This window comes from Scyliorhinus canicula, chromosome 7 (genome assembly GCF_902713615.1).
Source record: "Scyliorhinus canicula chromosome 7, sScyCan1.1, whole genome shotgun sequence".
Classification (NCBI taxonomy): domain Eukaryota; kingdom Metazoa; phylum Chordata; class Chondrichthyes; order Carcharhiniformes; family Scyliorhinidae; genus Scyliorhinus; species Scyliorhinus canicula.
In genome coordinates this window covers 115,836,268-115,861,385 of record NC_052152.1, presented here as the reverse complement: position 1 = coordinate 115,861,385, position 25,118 = coordinate 115,836,268, and the positions used below count along the sequence as shown (strand labels likewise).

Genomic DNA, 25,118 nt, shown 5'->3' with positions numbered 1-25,118 from the left:
ATTTTACTTTTGCTGCAGTCCTATTTGTGGGTTATGGGAACAGGGAGAAAAAGGTTGTGGGATGATGAGATTGGAGGTTGTGGAGGGAAGATCGCCAGAAGAGATGGGATCTGTGACAGTCCTGGAAACAATGATGTTTGGTGGCCGAGGTAATGGCCCAGAGGAAGGTGGGAGGAATCATCTGAGGCCTGACGCTTAGCCTCTGAGGTGGAGGTGATGCTGTCGCACAATAACAGCAGGCTTCATGGCAATGGCCAGGATTTTCCTGTCCTGCCAAAAGCCTATCGGCTTTTGCATAGATCGCCGCCCCACCCTGCCACCGGGGAACCCACCAGGTAGGGTCAACTTTGGGTGGGACTGGAAGATTCCGTCAGCGGAAGCGGCCAGCAAATCTCCCCCAATGTTAGGGTTGGACCTGAGAGATCGGGACGCTATCAGTTCAGAGGGAGACATGTTGGAGTGAGTGACAGGACAAATTTCCATCATCTGCAGCAATTTGCTTTTAAACTCCAGGTTGGTCCAAAAGTTTGTGAAGTTCCCTGTTGAAAGATGAGGTGATGCTCCTCGAGTTTCTGTTTAGCTTCTCTGGAACAATGAAGCAGGTCGAGGATAGAAAGCTCAGACTGGGATCAGGGCGGAGAGTGAGAATGACAGGAGACCAGAAGTTCGGGATGATTTATGTGGACTGAACAGTGGTGTTCAGCAAAGCAGTCAGCCAATTTGCATCTAGTCCCCCTGAGGTGGAGGAGACCACGCTGTGAGCAACAAGTACAAGATACTAAATTAAAAGAAGTGCACATAATTCACTTAGTAATGAGATCCATACAATCCTTACAGTACAGAAGGAGACCATTTAGCCCATCGAGTCTGCACTGACCCTCCAAAAGAGGACCCTACCTAGGCCCACTACCCCACCCTATCTCAGTAACCCCATGCATTGATCATGGCTAATCCATCTAACTTGTACATCTTTGGATTGTGGGGTTAAACCGGAGCACCCGAAGGAAACCTACGCAGATGCGGGGGAGAACGTACAAACTTCAAGCAGTCACCCAATGGCAGAATTGAACCTGGGCAGGGCAGCACGGTGGCACAGTGGGTTAGCCCTGCTGCCTCACGGTGCCGCGGTCCCAGGTTCGACCCCGGCTCTGGGTCACTGTCTGTGTGGGGTTCGCACATTCTCCCCGTGTTTGCGTGGGTTTCGCCCCCACAACCCAAAGATGTGCAGGGTAGGTGGATTGGCCACGCTAAATTTCCCCTTAATTGGAAAAATTGAATTGGGTGCTCTAAATTTATATAAAAGAAAGAATTGAACCCGGGTCCCTGGCACAGAGTGAGATAGGAGTGCTAACCATTGTGCCATCGTGCCGCCGATGAAATTCACCAACGTCCCAGAGGACCAGAGGCTGCTCTCTTCCCCTTTCGAGGGAGAGAGCTGACTGGCGGTGATGTAATCTGAGGGTCACCACTCCTCAGGTGAGGAGCAAGGTTGAGAAGGCGGAGCCTTCATGAATAACCTCAGCTGGAACGGGAATCAAAGTTTGTCTGAACTGGATTGGTACCAAAATCCTTACAGTAAAGAGATCATGTATAGCACATTGGGCAGTACAATAAATGCTGACGGGTAAGTGTCTGTGAAAGCATGCATATGATCACCAGGACTAACATAAGAAGACAATCACTTACCCAGATTTGCATTTTGACATTGCAGCTTGAGATCTTCATTTCGTGGTCAAGGGAAACATTTGAAATCGTACTGGAAGCAGATTTAATAATTACAATGTGAGAAATGTATTTCAATTAACAATACCTACGCTTTTGCCACTTGATTCAATAGACCCAGGGGAATCAATGTATTATCATTCATCTGGTTCCTAACCAGGGGTTGACCAGCATTTTCGTGTAAGGGACCACAATTCTTTCTCACACACAAATTCTGGGAAGGGAAAGTATCTGAGATTTATCTCCATATTACTCAGAACAGAAAAAAGTGTGAATTTTTAGGAACAGGCTTCATATGAGAAGACTCATTTATTAGCTTCCACCTTTATCACCATGTTTAACACTGATTTCCAGAGATATCTGGCCTTGTATGCATTACACCAAGTTGGTAGGTGATTCCTAAGCACGGCTAAAAGAATTGTCCATCACATATTTCAATCACTTCTGATTTGCCTCTGCACACACAACCCAGAATGGTAGCTTTCTGGAGACAGACCAGATCACCTCTTCCTCAAAGCACATATTGAGGGTAGGATTTTACAGCCCTTCCCGCTGTCAGGATCTTCCAGGTCTGCTGACTCCACAGCGGGGGCCCCAGAGGTGGGATGGGCAAGCCATGCAAAGCGCCATCGACATCGATGGGACCAGGAGATCCTGCCACCTGCCAATGGTGGGCCATCCCTGCCGCTGCAAATATGCAGTGGGTTTCACGGAAAATCCCACCTTCTGTCTCCTGAATTTCCTGTAGATAATGTTCACCCGTTCGTATCTTCTACTCCCCTTTCCTGCTGCGCCAGCGCAGCCCCTGGAGGGGCAGGAAGGTGAATTGTGACAACGAGGGAGGAATTCGAGAGGTTTTCCCCATTGTCTCACGAGACAATCAAGCTGAGGAAAAGCTGGAGATGCAAAGCTCCCTTTGTGGGGCAATCATGACGTGGGAAAATAATTGAGAACGCTGCTTGTGATGAATGTAGGAATGTTTATATATGGTGCATTATGTGTCTGTTGCATTGAGAGAACTTAGATTTAGGTATCCAGATTATATATCTGCTAAAACTGTAATTAAGGGGGTTAACCACTGGGCAAGCTGTGATGTCCACACATAGGAGGGGCTGGGTCTATTTTATTTTGTTTCTCAGCCCTGACATGCGTGGTACACACCCTGGTCATACACTACGTGTATTACGGTACTGCCATTGTACTCCAGTCAATACAGTAAATCCCGGCCTGCTGGCTCCACCCAGCAGGTGCTGTATAAAAGTGTAAGCTCTCCTGCGCTGCCCCCATTCTGGCCTCCAGCTGCAGGAGGTTTAACATCTAGCACAATAAAGCCTCAATAGCTTCACCATTTCGTCTCGTAGTCATTGATGGTACATCACCCTGTGTCTGTTTTTACTTTCACTTTCAGAGTTCTCCTCTGGTTTCTGAAAGAAGGAGTGTTTCTCAGGCTGACTTCTGAAAGCTTCTCTCCCAAGGACGCTGTGCATGAGTCTGTAAGACACTGAGTGTTAACTGTATCAATAAGTAGTATTTGACCTGTGTGCGTTGATTTTGTTTAATTGAAAGTTTAGGGGCACGATTCTCCGCTCCCCACGCAGCGTGGGAGAATCGCGGGAGGGCCCCCCCGACAAATTTCACGTCCCCCTCGCGCCCCCCGCGATTCTCCCCCTGCCCCGCTCGGAGGAATCGCCGTTTTTCACGGCGAACGGCGATTCTCCGACCCGGATGGGCCGAGCGGCCTGCCGTTCCCGGCCATTTCACGAAGGCGGCAAACACACCTGGTCGCTGCCGTTGTGAAACGGTGAGTGAGAAGCCGTTTGGGGCTTGTAGGTGGCCAAGAAAGGAAAGAGCACCACGACTGTGCTCGGGAGGGGACAAATCGGACGCACTATTTCCCCTCCGCCGCCCTGCAAGATCAAGCTGCCACGTTTTGCGGGACGGTTGAGGGGAAAGACGGCTACTGCGCATGCGCGGGTTCTTGCCGTCAGCGTCAATGACGTTGGAGGCGGCCAACCTGCGCATGCGTGGCTGACGTCATTAGGCGCGCCGGCTGCGTCATTCTCGGCGCAACGCCCCCGCGGCCGAGAGTTACGGAGCGCCGCTCCTAGCCCCGCCGGGAGGGGAGAATAGGGGGTGAGGAGCGGCCTCCGAGGCCGTCGTGAAACTCGGCCGAGTTCACGACGGCCCTCCCGATTTTTCCCGGGAGCGGAGAATTCCGCCCCGAAGTAGATGGGAAAGTAAGCTTTCTTAATGTTTATTTTAGAACTGTTTAACTGTTAACTGAAAAGCTGTTTTTTCCTTGGATATTAATGGGATTAATCCTATGTTATTAATAAAGTTTGTTATAATATGAACGATCCCTGGTTGTCAGTGGAATCACTCCTGGAGTGAAGTATCCTTTCCTCACAGCTCTCATCCGGTTTCCTAATATCAATTAGGGTCTGGTCCAGATTCCGTGACAGTCTAGAATGCCTATAGATTCTGCAGTGGTTCGTGCAGATTGGAAGGTTGCAAAAATGTAACCCCAATACTTAAGTGGTGAGGGAGCGAGGAAAAGGGGAACTATAGACCTGGTAGTTTTACATAAGTAGTAGAGAAAATACTAGAATCCAAGCTAATGGTTTGATAATTGAGCACTTAGAAAATAATGGTGAGATTGGGCAGTGTCAACATGGATTTGTGAAAGGAAAGTTATGCTTGACAAACCCATTGGTGTTTTTTTTGAGGATGTAACCAGCAGAATAGGTAAGGGAGAACCAGTGGATGTAGTGTATTGAGTTTTCAAAAGGTTTTTGATAAGGGAGATGGTGGCATAGTGGCATTGTCAGTGAACTTGTAATTTGGTGGTCAGGGGACATGGGTTCACATCCCACCACAGCAGGTTGTGAAATTTAAATTAGATTTTTTAAATTGGTGGCACAGTGGTTAGCACTGCTTCCTCACAGCTCCAAGGTCCCGGGCTCAATTCCGGCCACGGGTGACTGTCTGTGTGGAGTTTGCACTTTCTCCCTGAGTTTGCATGGGTTTCTCCAGGTGCTCCGGTTCCTTGCACAGTTCAAAGATATGCAGGTAAGGTGGATTGGCCATTATAAATTGTCCAGGGTTATGGGGATAAGCTGGAGGCATGGGCTTTGAGTAGGGTGCTCTTTCTAAGGGTTGGTGCAGACTCGATGGGCTGAATGGCCCTCCTTCTTCGCACTGTAAATTCTATGACCCCACAGAGGAGGTTTTTGATAAGGTCCCACCACATGAGAGCACTTGGGATTCAGGGAAATATATTAGCATGGATTAAGGATTGGTAACAGTAAGAAGCAGACAGTGGGAGGGATTTCCGTACCCCCCAATGACACGATTCTCGGGAAGCGGACCGCAATTGGCTGGTGGCAGGATCTTCTGGTCCAGCCGCTGTCAATGGATTTTCCCATTAATCCAGCCCCGCTTTGCCAGAACCCCCCCCCCCTGCGGAAGGGAAAAAACTGTTTGTTCTCAAGTTGTGATTAGTGGGTACTGCAAAGATCAGCACTTGGACCTCAACTGTTCTCAATGGCCGGAATTCTCTCGCCATCGGGATTCACTTTTCCCACTGACTGTGCACACCCGCCAGTGGGTTTTTCAGTGGAGTGGGTGGTTTCCATGTGAAATCACATTGACAAGTGGCGGGAGGAACGGGAGAATCCCATATTACCCATTTTGCTGATGACCCTGAACTAGATGGGAATGTGAATTGTGAGGAGGATCATGGAGGCTTCAAGGGGATTTAGACCGGCTAGGTAAGTGGGTGGGAACATGTGTCAGGATCCTCCTGTTGATCCATGTCTGTCCGTTGTTTTTAAATTTAAATTTCTGTATTCTGCTATTTCAATGTTTGTAGCTGGACAATTAATGGGACCTATGCCTTTAAGATAAACTGCACCTTTCATTTTAAAAGGAAACTCCAGGAGGATGTGCTTTTTGGTCTGACATCAGTGATGACACCTCTTGATGGAGTTGGCTGGCAGCCAATGAGCTGTTTTAAAATTGCTGGGCCTTAGCTGATACTCAATGCTTATTGGTACTGACCATTCTGGGATGTTCTGCAGGGCATGGAGGGTTTAATCTCTTTCAGTTTCGTTCTCACACCTCACGGATTCTGTCTAAAGATCCAACGTAAGGACCTTGCTCTCTTTCACAGCCAGATAAAACTGCAGGAAAATTGAGTCCAGGGTATCTGAAGGCAAGGTCTGTTGTTTGAAACCCTTTTAAGAAGCTCGAGTGGGGAACTGTTCTTATCTCACGAGGCTGTCAGTCATTCAGGTGGAGTTGGAAACAAATAAGAATTGCACAGGCCTGAGGCTGTACTTTTGAAGAAAGGCCCAGGGTAATAACAGTTAAAGTGACTCCCACAGAAGAAATACTTCAGCCTGGGGGTACTGACAGAATGCTCCTGCCAGAAGATCCTCAATGGCAATCCAACCGGTGGTTACAATCACTCTGCGCCCTGGGAGGACAATCCAATGCAGCCACCTTGACACTGGAAGTAAGGACACTCATTTTGCTTTTCATGTTTTAATTCCTAGTATTTTTACCCCTCCCCCTTCCTCTGTGTGTGTCTGTCTTGTGTGTTTTGGGTAGAGGTGGGATGGTAAAAGGAGGAGTACTGGATTAGCTGGCCATTATTTTATTATAATTATTGCATGTCTTATTTCTATTTTTGTTAGAAATAAATAGTTGTTGTGTTTCACTTATAAATCTGGTGCCTGTACGTCATTGGAGCAGTCAAGGGCCAAAGATCTCAGAAATTTTGTACAAATTATTGGTTAATTCGGTTGTGTTGGGACTCCGGGACCTATGGGGCTGGAATCGACTGCCCACTAGCCCAGAGTAACACATCGCAGATGCAATATAATATGAAAAACTGTTAAGTTATTTACTTTGGTGGGAAAAACAGAAATGCAGAGTATTTGTTAAATGGTGAGAGATTGGGAAATACTGATGTCTAAAGGGACCTGGGTGTCCTTGTTTAATGAAAGCTAATATGCACGCATATCAAGCAGTTAAGAAGACAAATGGTATTTCACCTTTATCGCAAGGTTAAGTGAGTACAGGAGTAAAGATGCCTTGCTACAATTATATAATGTCTTTACAGATGGTACCTGGAGTATTGTGTTGTGTACAGTTTTTAGCCTCCTGAGCTAAGAAGAGATATACTTGCCATAGGAGTGCAATGAAGGTTTATCGGACTGATTCCTGGGCTGGTATGATTGTCCTAGAAGGAGGGATTGAGGAGAACGGGCCTGTATTCTCCAGAGTTCAGAAGGATGAGAGGTGATCTCATTGAAACATGCGCATTCTTACAGGGCTCAACAGGGTACATGCAGGAAGGATGTTTCCCTGTGGTTGTAGGGTCTAGAACCGGGAAGATGGTCTCAGAATTAGAGTTAGCCCATTAAAAACTGAGATGAGGAGGAATTTATTTACTCAGAGGGTGGCGAATCTTTGGACTTCTCTTCCTTAGAGAGCCCAGTCATTGAGTACTTTCGATCGATTTCCAGATACCACTGACATTAAGGCACAAGGGAGTAGTGTGGAAAGGTGGCATTGAGGGAGAAGGTCAGCCATGATCTACTTAAATGGCAGAGCAGGCTCAAGGGGCTGAACGGCCCACTCCTGCTCCTATGTTCCTGTATAGCCACCTTATAATGGAAGCTGGTTCACCCCCTGGCCCCATCTCCCTCTGTCCCAAGGCACATCAATTGATCACAATCATTGATCTCTCTCAAACAGCAGCTACAATATTTCCAGGGAGAGCAGTGATTGGATCATTAGATGGAGATCATTGCCCACAGCCTACCTAGGGCAGTGCAAAGTGGTTGAGGAAATGGTGTCCCCCAGCAAAGACTGAGGAGAAGTTAACTTCCGAATGATGGGACATGGAACCCATGGGTATCTGTCAGAATGAAGGATGTTTTGGGAATAAGGTACCCAAGTGTAGGCTCTTAGTTTCCTTCTGAGGCACCTGTGCCGAATCACAGTTGCCATTCTCAAGTCTACAGCTTCACTTTATAGAAGCTCGCTGAAGGGGGGCTCAGGGCAAAAGACAATTCAGTTTAAGTAGCTGGGAAAATGAGTGTGATATAAATGACAGCATTAAGCAACCTGGCATATACTTAGGTTAGTTTACTTGACAAAGATAATGAAATCAACAATAGAAAATATATAGACACTTGTGGCAATTATTAACAATTAAACATAGTCTTAAAGCATTGTAGTGACGAAACATATACATTTTTGTTAATAGTAAAATGCTCGGAAGGCATAAAGGGTTAGCCACATTCTTCAGAGAAGAGGAGTCATATACGATACAGTCTGGTCAGCAGAAAGTATTTCTTATCAGCAACCCCATCTCTGATGAATAAAATATAGGTCCAGTCAGGGACCAGGCTGAGATAGGAAGGGTTGTATATATAAGAACCAAGGACAATGGATTACGGGTCTGGAAAAAGATCAGGAATCATGAGTAAGACCCGAAGCTTATCACCGAGTCCCAAGTTGACTAGAGGCAGAAAGTCCATTGGTCAATGTATGTAATCTATAGCAGTAATGATAGGATTAAGTCCAGCGAAGGTGGGTTATCAACTTTTGAAAATTGTATAATTACTGAATAAAGAAAGATGTAACTTTAGAGTCAATCTGGAACTGCCCCAGATGCTCTCCCATGTACGTTGGCCAAACTTGGAAAATAAAGACCGTCCTTAACCAGGGTTGCTGTCTCCACAAGTCTTTGTGTTAGCAGAGCAGCAATTAAGAAGGGAAATACCTCCCGTGAAAGACAGTTTAATACTTAGTCTCTGAAAACGCTGCTGCACTCGCTCTTCCACAGAAGGGCCAGAAGCAGCTAATGGCTTCTTAAAAATCAGCAGCAAAGTCCCAGCTAAGAAAACAGCCACAACCTCCACAGAAGGAAATGCAGTCATTGTCCCAAAATGGGACTCTGTTTCTTTTTCATTAAATTGCCTGAGAGACTTTTGTCTCTGTGTATTAATAAGAATGTTATCTCCTTTCCTCTATCCTCTGTTGATTTTCATCCTCTGTGATCATGGCCTAGGAGCATTATTAGGCCATTCGGCCCCTTGAGCCTGCTCTGCCATTCAATAAAATCGTGCCCTTTTCTGCCATTCAATAAAATCGTGTGTTTTCAAATTTTATATTTCCCATCTACCCCTTTGATTGCCTATCTACCTCCACCTTAAAATATTCGGTGACCCCGTCTCCACAGTCTTCTGAGACGGAGATTTCCAAAGTCGCACCACCCTCTGAGAGAAAAGAATTATCCACAATCCTTGCCCGAAAAGGATTATCCCTAATTTTTTAAAAAGTGCCCCTAGTTCTGGATTCACCCACCAGAGGTATCATCCTTTCCACGTCCACCTTGTTCAGAGCATTCAGGATCTTATATACTTTAATCGAGTCATCCTTTACCCTTCAGTGAGAACTCCAAGGGAAACCAGCCCAAACTGTCCAATCTTTCCTCATAAGACATCCCGCTCACTCCAGGTATCCTTATTTACTCCATCAAAATCCCTTATTATTCAAATAAATCTCCAATTAATCTACTCTGCTCTAAGGAGAACAATCCCAGCTTCTCCGATCTCTCCACATCAACCCAAAGTCCTAGTAGTATTCTAATAAATGGCCTCTTCACCTTGTCCAAAGCTTTGATGTCCTTCCAACAGTGCAGAGCTCAGTGTTGGACTGAATACATCTGCTCAAGGCTGGTTCTGAAATTTATAAAGGTTTGGCTTAACTTTCTTACATTCAATGCCTTTATTCCTCAAACGAAGGATTCTGTATATCTTTTTAACAGTTATCTTGTCTTACCATCTTTGAAGAGGCCTCAGGCCTCTCTGTTGATCCACCCCATTTAGACTGGACCATTTTGTTTGTTATAAGTCCTGACTGTAGTTGGGCAATCCGGACTTCTGTCTGCCACGTCCATGCTCCAATGAGAAGCAGCAAGGAGAAAACTCAGGTGTGTGTCGGGAGTTTAAGAAGGGCATCCCAGCTCAAGGATCCACAGATTCTTCCACATTGGAAAAGCATCACATTTCCTGCTGTGACTACTCCTCACAGTGCCCCCATCCATGTCACTCAACCTGCTTTTGCAACTGGCTGGTGTTGTATCACTGGCTCACACTCTTAGCTTGAGGCAAATAGGTCAGTGGGGATTGAATGGGTGGATCACTGGAAACTGAAAAAACTCTGGGACGAGCTCTGGGGCAGGGCGTCTGATCTGTATGCTGGGTTTCTCTAATCTAATTCACACTTCAGACTCTCCACTGGCTACTAACCTCAGGCTGGATTGGTTGGAGACATTTGTTTGCTCTGTTTACACAGCTCCGAGGCGCCATGTTGGGAACACTCTACAGTTGGATCTCAAATTTACGGTGCCTTCTTGCACAAAGACTCATGGGAATTAAACCAGCAAAGGTTGCCCTTATACTTGTAATATGGTGTCAGAGGGTGGCAAGAAATACATTTTGGAACCCTGGAAATGATTCAGAGAACACAAAAAAGTTCAAAGTCTGCAAAAAGAACAACAAGCACCCAGAGGCTGCAAGTAATAACCGAGTGAGTAAAAATAAATGGCTACAGTAAATTTTCCAATCCCATCTCCAGTAACATTGGACAATGATGCGTTTTCCCTATTCGCAATGGCAACACTGAGACTTAATTACCAAGTCTGAATTAGTAAGGCGAGCAACAGTGTTAACTTAACACTGCCGAGGAAGGACTGCTCTAAACTGTATACCACCCTAAATCTAACAGTCGAGCAAAGAAAAAAGACAACAGAAATTTTGAAAGCCTTGAATGCACATTTGGAACCCCGAGTGAATGTTACATATGAACGATATGTATTCAACACAAGAGTTCAAAGAAGGCCCTCACGGAAACACATTAAAGAAGTACAGCTGTATTTATACCTGTAACAAAGGTCATGCTAAATGGTTTATTCACCGGACACAGTAACCTCTGGACAATTACAAATTAAGTAATAGCTGCAGTGATTATTGTTTTGTGATGAAGGACAACAACACAGCACTATCCTATTGTTTACCTGTGTCATTGGGTTGGTAAGTGGGTTTGTCGGTTTCAATAAAATGAAGTATGGTTTCGGCAGAGAGGTGGAGGTGAACCAATCTCCTGTTTTTAAAGAGATTGGGAATTTCTGCAGCCAGTGTAATATACCGTCTCCTGATGGTTAATCCACATTGCGCTGCCTTTTCTGGGAGTATCTGTAACAGTGGAATCACAAGGGTTAGGTGGGATAATATCTAAAACAGTATCAAATGTCTTGCCTAGAGAGTGCTGAGGTTCTGGTGTAAGGGTCCTTCTGTTTATTCCCTGTTTATTCCTTTAATTCCCCCTTTTATTTTTGCGTTAGATTTTTGCTCAATGGATGATTTATGGACCTGTGACTTTAAGACAAAGCAGGGGCCTGTGTCTTTAATTCAAGAAGAATATTGCAGCAGCAGGGGAAATCAATGATGATGTGGTTTGATTGATATGGCTGATGGCCAATGAATTGGCCCAAAGGTATGTGCGGTGCCCAATAACAGATGGTGATTGGATCTGATATCACTGAAATGGTTCAGAGACCTAAGGAGCTTTCAGTTTAATTTTAGCAGCATCGAGGGAAGACCCACTTTCTTTCCACTCCATTTCTCTCCATAAAGACTGTGGCCGCGATTCTCCGCTCCCCACGCTGGGGGGAGCATCACGGGAGGGCCAGGCGAATCACGACACGCTGCCCTGGCACCCCCCGCGATTCTCCCACCCCCGCAAAATGGCGACACGCCGCTCAGCGAATCGCCGCTTGCCATTTTTCACGGCGACTGCCAATTCTCCGGCCCGGATGGGCCGAGCGGCCTGACGAATCCGACCGGTTCACACCGGCGGCAACCACACCTGGTCGCTGCCGGCGTGAACACCGCGCGACAGGTAAGTGTGGGGCCTGTGGGGGGCAGAGAGAGGATCGAGCACCACGGGCGTGCTCATGAGGTGACTGGCCCTCGACCGGTGCCCACCGATCATCGGGCCGGAGTCTCTAAGAGAAGCACTCTTTCCCCTCCGCCGCCCCGCAAGATCAAGCTGCCATGTCTTGCGGGGCAGCAGAGGGGAAGACGGAAACTGCGCATGCGCGGGTTGGAGCCGGCCAACCTGCGCATGCGCGGCTGACGTCACTTAGGCGCCGCCGGCCACGTCATTCTCAGCGCGCCGCTTTGACGCAAGCGTCAAGGCCCGGCGCCCGAGATTCGCGCACCGCCGCTCCTAGCCCCCCGGTTGGGGGGGGGGGGGGAGAATAGGGGGCGAGGAGCGGCCTCCGACGCCAGAGTGAAACACTCCGGGTTCCACTCCGGCGTAGGCTGTTTCCTCTCCGTTGCAGAGAATCATGCCCTGTGTTTCTGACTGGCAGAACGCCCTAGATGAATTGGTTACAGGAGAATCATTACAGGGCTGTGCAGGAAAGGTTCGGAATCTGATATCTCTGCAGAAAAGGCTGATGTGATATGTCTGTCTATGCCAGTGTCTATGTATGCCTGAGGTGTGTGTATTTTGTGTGTGCATGTGGGTCTAGTGGGTGTGGATGTATGTGTATATGTGTGCGTATAGTATGTGCCTAGCTATATATGTGTTTGTATGTGTGTGTGTATGTGCGCATGCATGTATGTGTGTCTGCTATGTGTATGTGGCTTGTCTATATGTATGTGTATGTCTATATGTGCGTGTGTATGTATGCATGTGTGTAGTGTGTTTATGTATTTGTGTGGGTGCATATTATGTGTGGCATATGTGTATAAGTGTATGTGTATTTGTTGTGTATGTCTATTTGAGTATATGTGCCTATGTATGTGGTGTGTGTATTTGTGTGTATATGTGTGGTGTATTTGTGTGTGTATATGTATGTGTGCATGTATTGTGCGTGTAGTGTATGCGTGTGTGCATATGTGTGTGTCCATGTATGCGTGTGTATATGAGTGTGTGTCTATATGTACGTGTGTGTATGTGTGTCTAAGTATATGTATATATATATGTGTATGTGCATCTAGTGTGTGTCTATGTGTGTGTTGTCCTATTATGTGCATGTGTGAGTGCATGTGTGCGTTCATGTGCATATGTGTTGGTGTATTTATGTGTGCGTGTGTATGTGTGTGCGTATCTGTGTGTGTATGTGTGTCATATACACTAATGAGCCTTGACCTTTTATTCAATAAGTCTAGTTTAATAATAAACTAATAATGTTTATTGAAGAATCTGCATTGAGTGGTCTTTCTGAGATTCACAGGGAAAGCACATATTTGGCCATATAGTTAACTGGACAAATGATTTAGTTATATGTTGTGGTCTGTTGAGTAGTGTAACTAGAGACAGGCAGTGCACAGCTCCCATCTCAGTGGTGACAGTCCAAAGGAGGAGGAGAGAAAATATAAAGTACATTTTTAGGGGTAGATGGATCTGAGAGTGTCATGTTCTTGTGCTATGGCCAGGAGGAATGATGCACAATAGAATATTGAGCTCTTACTAGTTAAAGGTAATTTATTAAAAACAAATACGTGGTAAAGATAACTATAAGAAATATATTCCAAACTACTAGTACTAATAAATTATCCTGGAGCTACTGCAAGTATGACTATTCACCAACTCAATTATCTCCCAACTCCTCGAGGTACAGAGTCACATGGTAGGTTCACACTGCCACCTGTTGGTCGGAGGTCGTATACATCATTATATATATGATTGCTTATGCATATTATCACATCCCCTTTCCTTTGGAAATGTAATTATTTACATTCATGACTTTGTTTTACAATAAAATATAATATGCATAATTCGTTAGAACATTTAACTATTTACAGTCCATCACAAATTCAGTCTCTCAGGTTTACATCTTTGCCTTGTTGATCTGAGCAGTGGTTGAGTTTGTGACCATGTTTTCATCTTCATTTGTTGTCGTGAATTGTTTCTTGTAGTTCTTCTTGCATTTGTGCATTTTATTTTGTTCTGGCTCTGTATGCTGAACTGTATCTTTTTCAACTTTCTTAGGATTGCTCACAAATTCTTCTTGTGGATTAATTACAAAAGGTTGCTGAACTTTCAGCAAAGCTCTTCTGTTTCTCTTTAAGACTGTTCCGTCATCAGTGATGATTAGATATGAATGCGGACCTGCCTGTTGAAGTACCTTTGCATACTTTTACTATCCTTTCCCATTTGGATCTTCCTGACTATGTCATCTGGTTGCAACAGTTGGAGCCTTCTCATGGATTTGTTGCAAAATCTCTTTGGCTCCTTTTTTGAAAGATCAGTTTCCTTTCTAATCTTTCATTAACTGGTTCCTTCAGAACATAGGGCAAGGTTGTCCTAAGTTGTCTATTCATCAGCAACTGAGCTGGTGCAAGCCCATTGATTAATGGCGTTGCACAATAACTCACTGGTTGCCAGTTAACCAATCGAACCAACTCCCTCCAAGGCCAGTTCCTACTATCCACACGGTGCCGAAGAGTCTGGCTTCTACCTTGCAAAATACAAAAGCCTGGGAGCACAGTGTCCTGGCGAGCAGGCTGTTTCAACTTTGAATCTTTTGCTTAAAGGCATATCCTGATTATGGATTCACAGACCAAATTAATAAAAATAAACTAAAATAAATGGGAACAAAGGAAATAAACAGGAAGGACTGTTACACATCTAATAATGAGGAAATATAAATAACAAGAGTAAGCTCAATAATTCCAAACAGTCCTCGTGAATGAGCAAAAAAACAGTTACCTGTAGAAGGATAACGTCCGTGAAGTTATTGGTATGATTGAGGTTGATCCTGTGTTTCTCTGAGCACAACTTCATGTTTACGTGGTTCACTAAATAAATGATGGCGTCAACATTCTCACTGGCCTCAAATACTTGGATAGTGACCGTTTCCTTCACATCAACACGAACAATCTTTGGAGCAGTTATCAAATAGCTAGGCAAATACAGATGATACAGTTAGTCAATCAGTCATTAACGTGCCCTCCAGCTTCAGCTCTGGGGCTGATAGGGTTTAATTAAGAGGTCCATTTGCATAGACTAGCTTTGTCATCCCTCGAGTTAATACAAATGAGGGGCTGGATTCTCCCCTACCCGGCGTGACGGAGGGTGCCGGCGTAGGGGAGTGGCGCCAACCACTCAGGGGTCGCGCCTCCCCAAAGGTGGGAATTCTCCCACCTTTGGGGGCCAGCCCCCGCGCCGGAGCAGTTTGCAACCGGTTAGACTGGCGGCAAACACCCGGCGGCGTCGGAAGCGGGGCTGGCCGAAAGGCTTTCGGCGGTCGGCGCATGCGCCGGCAGTGACGTCAGCGGCAGCTGGGCCGCTGACGTCACTGCCGGCGCATGCGCGATGCGGGGTTCTCCTCCGCGGTCCGCCATGGGCGGAGGCCGTGGCGGAGCGGAAGGAGAAAGAGTGCCCCCACGGCACTGCCCCGCGGAGTGAGCGGGGGGGCCCCGATCGCGGGCCAGGCCTCCGTGGGGGCACCCCCCCGTGGTCTGATCGCCCCCCCGCCCCCCCAGGACCCCGGGGGCCCGCTCGCAGCCGCTGAGCCCGCCGTTCCAGAGGTGGTTTAAACCTCGGCGGCGGGAGAAGGCCTCCCAGCGGCGGGACTTCGGCCCATCCGGGCCGGAGATTTGAGGTAAGTTTAAAAAAAATGAAATCCCGCCGGCGCCAGCTGTTTTCACAGGCTGCCGGCGGGATTTGCACAACGCCGGTTTATGACCGGCGGGAGAATTACCAAACCTGCGGGAGCGGAAATAACGCCGCTTCCCGCCTATTCTCCGACCCTGCGTGGGGTCGGAGAATTTCGCCCGAGGTGTTTAAGACGATAAAAGGATTTGATTGGTTTGAAATGAGAAAGACTATTTCCTCTGGTGGGGGAGTCCAGAACATTGGACATTACATTAAAATCGAGTCAGGTAAGAAGACAGGAGGCACCACTTCACACAAGGAGCTTTCGGTGTTCATCCTGAAAACATTGTTGAGACTGGGAGTCAATTCAAACTCTCAAGCTGAGATTGGTAGAGTTTGTTCGGCAAAGGTATTGAGAGTTTCTGAATCATGGCAGGGTGATGGTCTACCACTCAATGCTGGAAGGACAGACCTGGTGGGTTGACTGGCTTCTGTCTGTTCCTATTTGTTTCATGGTCTCAGATCCTGGGGCGGAATTCTCCGACCCCCCCCCCCCCCACAGGGTCGGGAATCGCCCGGGGCCGGCGTAAATCCCGCCCCCGCCGTGGCCGGAATTCTCCGCACCCGGGAATTGGCGGGAGCGGGAATCATGCCCCGCCGGTCAGCATGCCCCCCGCGCCAATCGCTGGGCCCCCTGCGGTGATTCTCCGGCCTGCAATGGGCAGAAGTCCCGCCGCTGACAGGCCAGTCCTGCCAACGTGGTTTAAACCACCTCTGTGCCGGCGGGATTGGCGGCACGAGAGGGCCCCCGGGGTCCTGGGGGGGTGGGGCGCGGGGCGTTCGGACCCCAGGGGGTGCCCCCACGGTGGCCTGGCCCGCGACCGGGGCCCACTGATCGGCGGGCGGGCCAGTGCCGTGGGGGCACCCTTTTTCTTCTGCCGCCGCCACGCCCTGCACCATGGCGGAGGCGGAAGAGACCCCCTCCACCAAGCATGCGCCGGTGGTGATGTCAGCGGCCACTGACGCTCCGGCGCATTTGCGGACCGGCGAAGGCCTCTTGGCCAGCCCCGACGCAGGGCGGCGTAGAACCAAAGGCTGTTGGCACCAGTTTTGGCGCCATCGGCGGAGCGGGAGCCACTCCAGCGTGGGCCTAGCCCCTAAAGGTGCGGAGAATTCCGCACCTTTGGGGAGGCCCGACGCCGGAGTGGTTGGCGCCACTCCGCTAAGCCGGGACCCCCACCCCGCAGGGTAGGGGAGAATTTCGCCCCTGGTTCTGATTTGATCTTCCCTGGAAGGAAAGCAATCAAGGCTTTAGGTTTGTTCATTTGACATTTTGCCAAAGCCACTGAAAATAATATTGACTGTTGTTACAACATCCTGGGCTGGTGCCTGGTCAATTCCAGCCCCACATGACCTGGAATTATAACACAAGTGAATTAACCAATAATTCTTAGAAAAATGCCCAAAGTCTCTGGCACTTGGTTGGCCAATAATTACAGTCACCTGGTTTATAAACGCAAACACAATTAGTGTTTATTTATAGCAAGAACTATAATGAAATATGCAGCAAATACAACTGGTTAGCTATTGATGAATCCCTAATTGCCCGCTTTAACTTACCCCCCACCCTCTATGCATAAACAAAAGAAAGACAAACACATATGGGAAGAAAGGGATAAAAAAATACGTAAAAGAGAAAGAGTCTTTGTTTCAAATGGGTGTTTCCAGCACCCTGCTGCTCTTCAAACCTTCCTTTCATTTTGAGATTTTTCCTGTGTTTTCATTCAGGCCTCTGTAGTTTTAGGAATTCAACACTCACAGACTTTCTGAAGAGTGATGGGTGGGAGAATAGCGGGAGGTCCGCTCCCGCACCTCCCACTATTCTCCCACCCCCCCCCCCCCCCAAAATGGTGTGTCCAGTTTTCCGACACGCCGCTCGGAGAAACGCGGTCCGCCGTTTTTCGCGGCGGCCCACGATTCTCCGACCCGGATGGGCCGAGCGGCCTGCCGTTCCCGACCTGTTCACGACAGCGGCAACCACACCTGGTCGCTGCCGTCGTGAACATGGCGCGCCAGGTAAGTGTGGGGCCTAGGGGGGGCGGATCAGGGATCGGGCACCACAACCGTGCTCGGGAGGGGACTGGCCCCGCGATCAGTGCCCACCGATCGTTGGGCCGGCGTCTCAAGGGGACGCACTCTTTCCCCTCTGACGCCCCTCAAGATCAAGCCGCCACATCTTGCCGGGTGGCTGAGGGGAAAGACGGCAACCGCGCATGCGCGGGTTTGAGCTGTCCAACCCGCGCATGCGCGGCTGACGTCATTAGGCTCTGCCGCGTCGTCAATCTTGGCGTGCCGGGCCTTGAAGCCAGGGACAAGGCCCGGCAGCCGAGTTTACCGGTACGGCCCTCCTATCCCCCTGGGGAGGAGAGAATAGGGGGCCGGGAGAGGCTTTCAACGCCGTCGTGAACCTCTCCAGGTTTCACGACGGCGTCGGGCCTTGCGGAGAATTCCGCCCCTGGTCTTTGGCTGCAGCCTGTAATGATTGTCTTGCAGATTCATTCATTCAGGTTCTCTGCATCATCAGGAATACAGCACTCACATCCTTTCTGGACAGGGAGGAAAAAAAGCAGTTCCTTGCCTTTCTGTGTCCAGGAGTCAAACTGAAACCCTCAGGTCTCTGAGAATCATCCCACTGGGATAAAATCCAATCACTGCCTGTTACAGGGAAGAGTGCAGCCTTTTGGGCCAATTCATTGGCCACCAGCCAACCAGCCAATCAATCAAACCAAGTCCCTGCCATCTTTCCTTCTCATGCCAACAAGTCTGAAACTCCTGTTCAAACTAGCAGAATGTTCTTTCCTCTGCTGCTTGACTTAAAGATACATGTCCATTAATCGCCCATGGATCAAATAGGATAACGGTAAAATAAAAGAAAGGAAAATAAGTGAATAAACAGGAAGAACCCTTACACTGTGTGATAGCAGAAGATGGTTAATGGAGATCATTTGCCTCTTTTCATTATCTCCAGTCTTCCTACAGCCATTCCAGCACAGATCACTGAACATTTTCTCACTCAGTAATTGAACTTGTTGTATAAGAATCCTTTGTTTTTTTTTATGCTGGTCTCACTAACATAAGGAGAAGTTTCTCAATCAGTACAATCAACAATTTCAATTGATTTGCTTCACATTTCACAGTTCTCACCTCTCCCTTTGGTTTGTGTTTCGCAGTAGGGTTGCAACCTTAAACACTCATTAGGGGTTATTTGAATACACCCGCCTTCCTTCTGGGGAGGATGTCTATCTGGACGATGTGCTCATCATGGCACCACAGAGAAGGAGCTGTGTCCTGCCAAAACAGGAAGTGCTCCAGTGGTTTTCCCAAGTGGGCGCCCCGGCTAAAGAGGAATAAGCGTGTAATCCGTGCCAGAGCGATGACCTATTTAGCTTTCAGGGTGGACAGAGATGGTCTACACCCGGTGGAAGATAAGGTTCGAGCTATAAAAAGGGCCCCGACCACAAAGAACACGACCGACCTCCAGTTGTTCCTAGGGCTGGTTAGCTATTATGGGATGTTCATTGCAAACCTGGCCGCTTTATTATCTCTGCTCCACATATTATTGAGGAAGGACTAGGAGTGGTTCTGGGATGCTTCACAGGACATTCACCAGAATAAAAAAAGCATCTGTGGTCCACGCAGCTCCTCACGCACTATGATCCAACTCAGCCACTGTTCCCGACATGCCATGCCGAAGGCCCAGAAATGGGATGACGGAATGCCCCATTGCTTTCCCTTCAAGGACCCTGGAGGACGCAGAGTGACGTTACGCTCAAATTGAGAAGGGGGCTTGGTGGTAACCTTTGGTGTCAGGAAGTTGCACTTTTATGGGTGGCATTTCTCCATTGTGACAGATCGCAAGCCGCTGCTCGGCCTTTACAGGGAGGATAAGGGAATTCGACCCTTCAGCTAGAATTCCATAAACTAGAATTCAGCACTGGGGGCTTCTGGGTGCCGCGTATGAATTTCTGTTTCGTCACTGCCCAGATACACAGATTGCCCATGCTGTCAGCCGTCTGCCATTGCTCATGAGTGCCCCATCCCCACCAATGACAGACCAGGTGGTTGCAACTCTCAACTTTATGGATATTTTGCCAATGGCAGCTTCTCAGGTGCCCGCATGGAGGCAGTGGGATCCGGGACTGGCGAAACCTCACCTCATGCTGTTGAGTGGCGGAGTAAAGGGGGCCCTTCCTGTAGCTCTCCATCCTTTTGCACCGAGGTTTTCATCATAATGTAGTTATCCCCCTGCAGGATGAGGAGTCCCTGCTGCAGGACCTGGTTACCCGGGAACCTCTAAGATCAAGATGTTGGCCCGTAGTTATGCCGGATGGCCCGGCATTGATGGGGACATTGAGAGGGCAGTGTGCAGCTGCCTGGTGTGCCAGAAATATCAGAAGCTCCCTCCGGGGTCCTCCCTTCAGCACTGGGAATGGGTAGGACACCGTGGGTGCATCTACATGCGGATTTCACAGGATTGTTAAGGGGGTTCACTTTCCTCGTCATTGTGGATGCCCACCCAAAGTGGCTAGAGGTATACAGGATGGCCTCAACAATGTCCAGGGCCATGATAGAAAAGCTAGTTTAGCTCCCATGGGATTCATAGAATTCATAGAAATTACAGTACAGAAGGAGGCCATTCGGCCCATTGAGTCTGCACCGGCTCTTGGAAAGAGCACCCTACCCAAGGTCAACACCTCCATCCTATCCCCATAACCCAGTAACCCCACCCAACACTAAGGGCAATTTTGGTCACTAAGGGCAATTTAACTTGGCCAATCCACCTAACCTGCACATCTTTGGACTGTGGGAGGAAACCGGAGCACCCGGAGGAAACCCACGCACACACGGGGAGGATGTGCAGACTCCGCACAGACAGTGACCCAAGCCAGAATCGAACCTGGGACCCTGGAGCTGTGAAGCAATTGTGCTATCCACAATGCTACTGTGCTGCCCCCGAGGTCCTGGTAACAGATAATGGGACATCCTTTGCTTGCGAAGAATGTGACGCGTTTACGAAGCAAAAGGGTATTCGGCATCTCCGAACCGTATCATCCCTTCTCCTACGGCAGAAAGGGCAGTCCAGACCTTCAAAAGGGGCATAAAAAATAACCCACGTGTTCCATGGGCACATGGCTGGCGAGAGGGGTCTCGCCTCAAGGGGGGATCTCGCCTCGAGAGAGGATCTGATCGAGGTATATAAAATACTAAAAGGGATTGATAAAGTAAATGTAGACCAAATGTTTCCCCTTGTGGTGCAATCGAGAATGAGAGGTCACAGATATAGGTTGAGAGGGGCTGGTTTAGCACAGTGGGCCAAACAGCTGGCTTGGAAAGCAGAACAAGACCAGCAGCGCGGGTTCAATTCCCATGCCGGCCTCCCTGAACAGGCGCCGGAATGTGGCGACTAGGGGCTTTTCACAGTAACTTAATTGAAGCCTACTCATGACAATAAGCTATTATTATTATTGTTATAGGCGGTAGATTTAAACCTGAGTTGAGGGGGAACTGCTCCTCGCAGAGGGTGGTGAATTTATGGATCTTGCTGTCCCGTAGTGAGGTTCAATTTGAGTCATTAAATGGTACATTTCTGATTTAAAATGGGTTAAAGAGATATGGGGAACTGGTAGGGTGGTGGACCTGAGACCAGAGATCGGCCATGATCTGGTTGAATGGTGGAGCAGGATTGAGGGGCTGAATTGCCTTTCGCTGAACTCTCCCCTGAACCTGGGTTTTTTACGAGACCAGACCCGTTCTCTCTTGGACCACCTGAAGAAGCGAGAACCCACACTTCACAATGTCCAATTGGCATCTCCTCCATATCAGTAACTGCTTCTCAGCCTGGGCACCCAGCTGTCTGAATCACAGCACCCAGTCCATGAGGAGGAGGATGAATCTGGATCAGAGATGGTATTGGAGGGGTCCGTACCTGTGGATGAAGTAGTGTCCAGGACCAAGGTCCTGGCAATAACTCTTCAGATGTCGGTCAGGAAACAGCGGTCGACAAACCGATACGCTCCACCCAACTCACAGCCGGAGGCAAAGCGATGCAGAGGCCCCCCTAGAGCTTCCTAGATAAGGGGTGGAGGCCACCCAGCTGGACCTTGTATCGAATGAAAAAAAAACCCGGCACAAAGCAGGGTCTGGTGTGGTCAGCTCTCCCAGCAAAGGCTGTACTGGGAGTGAGTTGCACATAATTAGATAAACCGCTGTTCTCTTACTGTTGGCTTCCTCTCATTACTAAATCCTCCAAGTCACTCAACATCCTGACTTGGAAATATATGGACAATCCTTCACTGTTCACTGGTCAAAATCCTGGAACCATGGAACCACCTCTGTAACAGTACTGTGGGTGTACCTACACCTCAGAGACTGCAGTGGGGTAAGAAGGCAGCTCACCACTATCTTCTTCAGGGCGATTAGGGATTGGAAATAAATGCTGACTTCGGCAGCAATGCTCACATTCTGTAAATGAATTATAAAAAAATCACTGTTTCTGTCTCTCTATTTCCATCAATCACAACTTCTGTCACTCCATTTCATCCTACCAGAGCAGCTGTCTTTCCATTTCCTCCAATCACAGTTATTTCCCTCTATTTCCTCCAATCACAGCTTCTGTCTCCCATTTTCTCCAATCACAGCTTCTCTCCATTTCCTCCAATCACAGCTTCTCTTCTCCAATTTCTCCAATCACAACTTGTCGCAGCAATGATGGGAGGGAGGGAACCTGTGATTTGGAGCAGCATCATGGGAGTCTGTATTCATGTTGATGGTTTCCCAACTCACCTGGAAATGTACAGAGAGTTTGCAAATTCCTTTGAGGGCAGTTTGGTTTCTAACTTAGACATTCACATCTAAGGACAGCCCCTGGAAACCAAAAAGTTGGTCTTGGAAAAAAATCTCAGAAAGAGCCCTCGAGAAGGAGAAATAATTTTGGCTCAGATATGAGGGTGGGATCGGAAGGGAAACGAGATGGCACAGAGTTGCACGACGCTGGCGCCATGTTGGTCTCCCACCAAGTCCCAACTCCGACCATTTTCCAGAAGGTTGGACGTGGTAAAGGACAGGCTTCAAGAGGTGCCAAGCTTGTTAGCTCAATTGAAACACCAATAAAGGGCATTGATCAGAAGCCAAATGGGATTTTCCAGTCAGCTTGACCCCTGTGGTGTCTGGAGCACGGCAGATGCCTGGTACTGCCGTCCAATCAGCTTTTGGGGAACCATACTCCAGGATCACTTTGAAGTCCTCCCATCTTCAACCTGACCACAGCATCAGCCACACACTGCTCTGTGGATGGAAATTCCCCCTTTGCACAAAATCCTGGCAGCTGTGGCCATTCGCAATTATAGGTCTGTTCAAGTAGCTTAACAGGCATCACAAGGGAGAACCCTCCCTCTCTCTCTCATACCGAGTACGGCAGGTTGCAGCTTCTTCTTTGCTGGAGAACCTCTGACTGCTCCCCCACCCAACTTTGAGAATCCATTCATCCTCCTTAATTGGACAGGGGGTGCGCCCTCTGGTCGGTAATTGGCTTCTAATTGTCTTAGCCCATCCGCAACCATTCACTCCCTCCACCACCGACGCATAGCAGCAGCCGTATGTGCCATCTGCAAGATGCACTGCAGCAACTCACCAAGGTTCCTTCAGCATCACTTTCCTAACCCACCAACATGACCATATAGAAAGACAAGGAATAGCAGATACCTGGGACCCCCCACCACCTGAAGGTTCCCCTCCAAGTCACTCACCATCATGACTTATAAACATATCGCTGTTCCTTCACTGTCACTGGGCTAAAATCCTGGAACTCCCTTCCTAACAGCACTGTGGGTGTACCTACACTACATGGACTGCAGCGGTTCAAGAAGGCAGCCAACGACCACCTTCTCGAAGGCAACTAGATTATAATAATAATATTTATTAGTGTCACAAGTAGGTTTACAAGAATACTGCAATGAAGTTACTGTGAAAATCCCCTAGTCGCCACACTCACGCGCCTGTTTGCATACACAGAGGGAGAATTCAGAATGTCCAATTCACCGAGCAGCACGCCTTTCGGGACTTGTGGAGATGGATGATAAATGTTGGCCGAGCCACCGACGCCCACTCCATAAAGGAATTTTGCAACGGAGCCAGCTAGAATCAGGCAGATTAATGCTTGCAACATGATGCAGGTTCACGGCCGATATTTGAACCCAACGTTGGAACCTGGATCTGGGACAGAAAATCCTGCCGATGGTGCTTTGCTTCAGAATATAAATAATTCATCCTTTGGCTCAGTAACTTTTAAACAAGTCTGATGAAGGAGATCTGCATAAATCACCCACTGAAACTTTCATTTTCCCTTAACTTTGTTTGTGTTAAATCTGAGTTGCAGAAGCACTGCTATTGTGTGAGAACAAATGACTATGGGAAAGAATATTCCGGTCAAATTTCTTTCCAGCAGAAAGCTCCATCCCTCAACCACTTTTCAAAACAAAAGTTTGAACAGATTTTAAGGATATAATAAAACGATTGGGTGAACAGTGAGGCTCGGATGGTATGTGTTTGGGGTTCAATAAAGTGAGGCAGATTTCCCGGCTCAGTGCCTGAACCTGTTGCCTTGATTGGGTGTAGTCAGTAGGAAAAATCGGCTGCAGTGCATGTGAGCCTCACAAAGGAAACTATTCAAATATACCCCGTCTATCAATTGATCTGCCCCATCAGACGTTCCCTGGCTTTTTTCAAAGATTTGCCTGGAAATGCCTAAAGCTTCAGAAGGTGTCCAGTATTAATAACAAAGTGCTAAACAAAATAATTACTTACGAAGGAGCCCCTTCAGTAACTGATATGCACCAAGAGGCACAAAGTAACATCACCAGTCGCTCCATAACCGAAAACAGACCAGTCAAAACAGCCAGGGTCGAGCAATTGACTGGACACGACTTGCAGAATTTTGAGTCAACATTGACACTAGATTAATAATTATTGATAAATGGTGAAACAGTGTGTTTAACTGTTTAAACCCCACTCACCCTGAAGTCTTCAGAGGCAATAGAACATAGAACATAGAACAGTACAGCACAGAACAGGCCCTTCGGCCCTCAATGTTGTGCCGAGCCATGATCACCCTACTCAAACCCACGTATCCACCCTATACCCGTAACCCAACAACCCCCCCTTAACCTTACTTTTATTAGGACACTACGGGCAATTTAGCATGGCCAATCCACCTAACCCGCACATCTTTGGACTGTGGGAGGAAACCGGAGCACCCGGAGGAAACCCACGCACACAGGGGGAGGACGTGCAGACTCCGCACAGACAGTGACCCAGCCGGGAATCGAACCTGGGACCCTGGAGCTGTGAAGCATTTATGCTAACCACCATGCTACCCTGCTGCCCCCCAATGATACTCAATGATTCAGAATGATCACAATATCAGGTTTTGGTGCATGTGAAAGCTTTTAATATTTTGAATGTTTCAAAATGTTCCTTTTATTTATTTCAAGGCTTGTGGATGGTAGCAAGAGTGGGGGAAGTGTCTGGATTCACTTTGTGAGCAAGTGAGTGTTTCTGATAGAAGTGTGTTTATCTCATCCAATGGTGATAGACACCCCTGAAACTCAATTTCAGGGTTGGTCATGTGCAGCTCACCCAGTTCATGGCCC

At 48.0% G+C, this 25,118-nt stretch overlaps 1 protein-coding gene across 3 annotated transcripts in view; it reads right to left on the bottom strand.

Moving 5' to 3' along the window:
* LOC119969297 overlaps positions 1-24,406 on the bottom strand; it is a 137,741-nt gene extending 113,335 nt beyond the window's left edge. For all 3 annotated transcript variants that reach the window (XM_038802741.1, XM_038802743.1, XM_038802744.1), the window contains exons 1-4: positions 24,274-24,406; positions 14,524-14,716; positions 10,817-10,994; positions 1,687-1,756 (exon numbers count right to left, since the gene is read on the bottom strand). In XM_038802741.1, coding sequence (XP_038658669.1) covers positions 1,687-1,725 — 39 coding nt within the window. In that variant the 5' untranslated portion in view covers positions 1,726-1,756; positions 10,817-10,994; positions 14,524-14,716; positions 24,274-24,406. The remainder of the gene's footprint in view (positions 1-1,686; positions 1,757-10,816; positions 10,995-14,523; positions 14,717-24,273) is intronic.
* Between the last annotated feature and the right edge of the window lie 712 nt (positions 24,407-25,118).